General features: G+C 33.9%; 1 protein-coding gene across 7 annotated transcripts in view; it reads left to right on the forward strand.

Moving 5' to 3' along the window:
- The window catches only part of Cntn6 (contactin 6), a 291448-nt gene that overhangs the window by 211252 nt on the left and 73783 nt on the right, over positions 1-6413 (forward strand). For 4 of the 7 annotated variants that reach the window (XM_033757030.1, XM_033757032.1, XM_033757033.1 and 1 more), the window contains 3 exons: positions 293-477; positions 4527-4663; positions 5682-5811. In XM_033757030.1, coding sequence (XP_033612921.1) covers positions 293-477; positions 4527-4663; positions 5682-5811 — 452 coding nt within the window. Of the gene's footprint in view, positions 1-292; positions 478-4522; positions 4664-5681; positions 5812-6413 lie in introns of all 7 variants that reach the window. The other 3 variants (XM_033757035.1, XM_033757036.1, XM_033757034.1) reach the window with 2 other exon arrangements.

A 6413-nucleotide genomic window follows, 5' to 3' on the forward strand; every position in this document is an offset into this window, starting at 1 on the left:
TATGGCATGTTTCTCCACTGGTCTATAGGCAACATGAGGGCAGAGACCATGCCTCTTTCATTCACAAATATATTCCCTGAACATAGTAAACTGACTTCTACATGGCAAGTGCTTTATCAAGTTTAAAATAAATGACTGAATGAGTGAATGATGAGTGACTGTATGATCTGAAAACCTGTTATTATATAATCAAATTATTGTTCTTGAAAGTTATTTTTAAGGACGTTCTTATTTTATCCTGCTGACATAAAGACTACACCACCATCTATTCTAATGAGGCATAACTGTTTAGTCCAGTCCCTGATATTAGTTGGAGAAGGTTGGATGGAAGCCCATTGCCAGGGAAAATCAAGTACAGCAAATCCCAAGCTATCCTTGAAATCCCGAACTTTCAACAAGAGGATGAAGGCTTCTATGAGTGCCTTGCAGGCAACCTTCGAGGAAGAAACCTTGCTAAGGGTCAACTCATTTTCTATGGTAAGCAGATAGAATTTCAAAAAATGTATGAAATAGTTGGTAATATTCGTTAGAATAAATAGTGGAAGTCATCAGCATGTTGTAGAAAAGTGGCATGATAAAATAGGAAGACAACATTTTCAGGCTGAATGCTCAATAAAACAATTGGCAGGAAAGAATGACTATCTATAAATATGACTTTAATTTCAGCATGGTCTATGTGTGCTATTGTTTATTATATTTGCCTGGAAAATACCAGCATTATTGTGTTAAAGTCATAAGAGTTTATAATACGAGGTAGCATGGATTCCAGTATATTTCCCAAAAAACATTCAAAAATAGTCTATGACAATATTAATTATGATGCTGAGTAGAATTTATGAATGAAGGAGGAAAGTAATAGGATAAATATGCTGAAAGGTGATTTGAAATTTTTGTTTCCTGTTTTCAGGCTTTGCCTGCCTATAGGAAGATAATAGAAAAATAACATCATTACCTTATTAAAGCAACAGTCTGCCACAGTTGCCAGAATTTCTCATTAACTGAAACATGATGATAAGTGCACAAATTATCCAAAAAACTGTCTTAGTGTCTTCTTTCATCCAGGTCACAATGCATGCTTGCTTGAAATTTCTTTTCTTTTTTTTAATATCAACTAAACCATAAAACATACCTCAGCATTATCAAAAATTTGGGCTCTGTTATAATATTGTATCCTTAATATCTTTGGTAAATTCAGTAACTCTGCACTATGTAACATTCTAAAACTCTATATATGGTCAAAATTATTTTCTTATGCAACATGCTTGTAATCAATAATAAACTTATTACATACAATAATTGCTTTAAAAAAAGACAAAAAATGTTAAGTGGATTACAATTACATCATACTAATGCAGATTAAGTGTCCTGTGGAGATAACATTTTGTACATTAGCTACATTGATTTTCATTCCTTTTAGAATTTCCACTTTTAATATGAAATGAAAATTACTATTATATATAGAATATGATTTCCTACTGATTATTTTCTGACAGTTTTATCAATGTTTACTAAGACAAAAATATTTTTAATGGTACTTACTTTTTAAAGAAAATTCTTTAGAATATAGATATTGAAGGCTTTGGCTACATTCCCTTAATAAATATTTTTCATTTTTTATTTAGTCGACAAAGATACAACCAAGAAATGAACCTGAACACAAGGTTATCTATAAACTCGAAATCAGTAATACAGTACTTTATTCTACATTGATCCAGAAACTATTAATTTATACAGAATTTTATAAATATTAATTTATGCAATTCTGACAGTAATTTTTAGGTATAATTTTCACTGATACTATTGTAAGAGACTTTTGATGAGTAGAACAAGATCTCACAGATAATGATCGTCAAGTCCAAGATCAAATCATTTAAGGGTTAATTGACCATGTGAAATAGGAAGAAAAGCGCTAAAGGTGTAGGGAAAGTGGGAAGGGTAGAGGAAAGGTTATAAGGGAAAAGAAAAAAAAATGACAAAATGAAAAATTGTAAATAAAGTGTTTGTAAACGGGGAGGGGAGAAGGGGGTGGAGGGAGGGCAGGGACAAGGGGAAAAAATGAGAACCACGTCCTGTCATATAAAGGTACAAGATCCCAATAATGAATGCAATCATACTGTATACCTAAAATGTACCAATAAACTCAATAAAAGAAAAAAAAAATCCTTTAACGGTCTTCCACTGTCCCGTAGCCTCCAACTTGGTAGTTCAAATCCATTCTCACCCTGTCTCACCATGATCTAATTAGCCATTTAGGGATTCCATAAAGTCCTTATGGAGGAATAATTAAATAAATGGAAATAAAATAATCACTGTATTTCCCAGTCATAGATTAAAAGACTGCCAAAGTGAATGGAGAGGTGGCCCAGTTAACTGAGTTGAATAAACATCTGAAAAATAAACTCGGAAAAGCTTGGTTTCATTATGTTGCTTAAGTTGCAATTCAGAAACAAGTAATACAAAATAACTCCACATTTTGTCTTTTAACTTTTAAAAGTAGTCTCTGGAGTTTTATTTTTAGTACAGGAGATACTTTTTCCTGTGTGTTTCCTATATGGTTGAAGAGTTAAAACTTCACTTCTCAGAATGTTAAGTTTTCAAAAGATATGCACACTAAATAAATGGATATGTTTTCATGTTGCATGTATTGCATTAAGCAGAAAAAATTGATTTTAAAACTCGTTCAACTACTGAAATTTTATATGAACATGCATTTTTATCCTAGGTCAAACATATACTAGGTGAGTTTTTGAAAAATATGCCCAAATTTTAAAATGTTACTAATTATATGCAGAAAAAAAATGTAACTTCATTGATACTCTGTGTCATTCCAAGTCTTGCCCTGGGTCTGTCTCAAACGCTGCAATATGCAGATTCTGTAACTGGAAGTCATAATGATTTCCATAGGCAATAATCCTGGGGTAAGTTCTCACTACCAAGAAACTTCCTAATTTCTTCTGTCTGCTAACTGAGTCCCTGAAGGGCCTTCTGCCTTAGCAGAGGCAGGTGTTACAGTAAAAGAAGTGTGGGAGCCAGACAAACTTGTGTTTTATACTGAACATCATTTCACTTCCACTTGGCCTGCCCCTTACTCAAACAACTATTATAGAAGCTGGCTCAGCACTATATTTTACAAGTATAGTCTAAAAGAGTCTTGTCTCAGGTACAAGTACCTCTGGTTGGTTTTCTTTTGCTCCTTCAAGAACCTATTCAGTACTTTTGCACATGCAAACTTATGTGCTAGTAGTTTATGCAAACACTAACCCTGTTTGATTGCAGACAGGAATCAATGAGTAAATGTTTCCTTTCCTTTCCTGAGAATGTGTAGAAGTTTTCTTGGGATGGAGTAAAAATGACCCATGTTGATGGCCAACTCTAGAACTCATCTTGCTTTGACTTTTCCAGATGGACTGTCCTTTATTCCCTGATGCTTTCCCTTTAGAGTAGCATTCCCCAATAAATATCCAGAGCACAGCCTAGGGCCCGTGCTTTCAAGATTCAATTTTGGTTTCTTTATTTTCTAAGCATGTCCTCTGGAGTAGGTTATCTTATATCACTGCAAAAACCACTATAAATCACATTAATTGCAATTACACATGTAAAATATCTAGCTAATCATAGCCAGAGATTCCGAGGGAAGACTCATACACTCTTTAATATACAAGGACAAAATTTAATAAAGGAGAGGGTTTAATTAGCTTATCCAGGCATTTCTTATGAAAGAGATATTCATCTGAAAACATTTACTTTGCACCCCATCTACAGGAATGATAGTAAATCCCACCATATTTTCCTTCAGTTATGCCACTTGTTATTTTCATCAGAACTATTCAGAACTTTACATTTAGAAACTAAATTTTTAAAGTTTCATGCTCAGATTTAAATTTAGGTACTGAGTTTGTATATAGCTCCAAAAGTTTTATTCCTTGTTGAGTCAAGAAAACATTGGGACAGTGGAGGTAGCTCAGTGGCACTGTGCCTGCCTGGCAAGGCTAGGTCTTGAGTTCAATTCCAAGTACTGGAAAAAAAAAGTGTTGGATTAACATTCTAGAAAATATTGGTGTTCATATTTCATTCATAGGTAAAACTATTGCTTTATAATTATTTTGGATGTGGATATACTTATGTTTTGCTAATTCAGACCATGTATAATTAAGGGAAATTTTGCACTCAAAAGGTTTAAATTTCTTCTGTGTTTTCTAAATTGACCCATGTACTCCTGTCTAGTGTGGAATTACTCTCTGGCTCTGTTCTATGTTTTCACCTTTTCCCACAACTTCCAAGTTGCTATACACTTGCAGTGAAATGACAGATAACAAGCATCTCCCTTAAGCCAAATACCTGATGGTGTTCGCAACAGGATCTGTCACTTCACAGTGAAGCTTCTCCATGTCTCCTCCCTCAAATCTTGTGCGTGCAGCTTATCTGAAGCCAGTTAACTTTGTCCTGACTTCTAGGGACCCTGAAACCTAGTCTAATGTCTTGGATAATTGCTTCACCAGTTACCCTGACCTTTTATTTTGAGACAGCCCCTCCAGAGTGGGAACAAAAAATCCAAAATACCTACCTCTCTATCTATGACAATTTATATTGGGAATGCAAAGCTAGTGGAAAACCAAAGCCTTGGTACACATGGCTAAAGAATGGTGAACGCCTCAACTCAGAGGTAAGCAGCTATATTGATATTAAAATCTCACCTTCTCTAAGTCAACTGTCCTAAAGATAATAACAATAATTGATAGTAACAGCTCATTTTGAGGGACTGCTTAGTATGACTGACAAAAGGAACCGCATACTTATTTAATCTTTACACAAACTTTAAACAAAGTACCTATTAATACTGCCCCTATTTAGGGCCGGGGATTTAGCTCAGTTGTTTTGCTGCCTTCCTAGCAAGTGCAAAGTCCCCAGTTCTATCCCCAGTATCCCCCCCAAAAAAAAAAATCCCCGTTTTTCAAGTAAGGGTAAAGAAGACAACTTACACATGGTCACAGAGCTAGTTAGAGCTCAATCCACATTTAAATGCCATTATAATTGTCATCATCTTCTTCATCATCATAGCTAAAATTTATTGAGTCAGTTCCTATATGAGCCATTTTTTTTTCATGCATCATCCTTCAGGAACTGTAACAGGTAGCTGGAAATACTATTATTTAATATGTACAATCTAAATTGTATTTCTGAAAGAAACTCTGTCATAGATTTTGGCTATTGAAGCACTCTTTGTGGTAGCCAGTACAAAAGAAAGATTCTTTTCCAACTTAGGGCTTAACTAGCAAATTGTAAATTCATCACTTTTTAAGTTGTTTTAAGACCTTATGTTAGAAAGCCAAAGTAATATCCTAATTATGATATCCATGATAATATTATCAGCCATGTAATTTGGAAAACCTTAAATGTTTTAGTGTTCACCATTATTTTGCACACCATATTTCTGAAAATTATAACTTATTCTATGCAAAGTGCCAGTTTTCACAGAAGTGGGATAATATAAAATATTCTACCATTAAAATTGCAGTAAGTATATTTTTACTTTTTAAACTTTGGAAAGCTTTTTAGGATCATACAGTAATATACTGACATACAGATCTCATATGTATTTGCAAAGGTTGAATAATATATTTGGATTAAAAGAATGTTCATATTACCATAGATTCACTTCTCTTTGACTTTTTCTTTATTAGGAGAGAATTCAAATAGAAAATGGGACACTCACCATAATGATGCTGAATGTGTCAGATTCTGGTGTCTACCAGTGTGCTGCAGAAAACAAATATCAGATAATTTATGCTAATGCAGAACTGAGAGTATTAGGTAAGTCACACATTTATAACCAAAAAATTAAAAATGACCTTTTAGCAAACTTTGATTTGAACTAAATTTTTCTGTAAATTATAAAGTGCTTTCTCTTAATATAATGAGGAATTTCTAAATTAGCTTTTTACAAAATTGAAAGTGGTGATTACTATTCTGCACAGGCAATGCATTAACACTGGGAGAAGATCATAGCATTGGGTGCATCCAAATCAGAAGAGGCTCCTCCCAGCTGATTCTAGCTTGAAGTTTAGAGTATTACTCAAGAGGGATCCATCAGGAATATTTTCAGCTACAGACACCAGCAGAAGGAATGCTTTCCATTACATAAATCTAAGAAATATTATAATTTACAGAGATTTAAGAAAGCATGGTTTGCCTTAACAACAGAGATGATGGCTGTCCAGTCAGCCCAATGTTATTATCTGTAACTGTCCTTCAATCTTGAAGATATGTGGTTTCAAAATGACTGTTATAGCTACAAAAGTCAAATTTATACTCAGGGCAGAAGAGGGAAGTCCTTAACTGACTATGTCCTTCTCTTTCATTAGAAAAGCAAATTTTCTGAGTTAACATAGCAGATTTCTTTTATCTTTACCTGA

Source organism: Fukomys damarensis, unplaced genomic scaffold, assembly GCF_012274545.1.
Source record: "Fukomys damarensis isolate Sample0158 unplaced genomic scaffold, DMR_v1.0_HiC HiC_scaffold_28, whole genome shotgun sequence".
Lineage (NCBI taxonomy): Eukaryota > Metazoa > Chordata > Mammalia > Rodentia > Bathyergidae > Fukomys > Fukomys damarensis.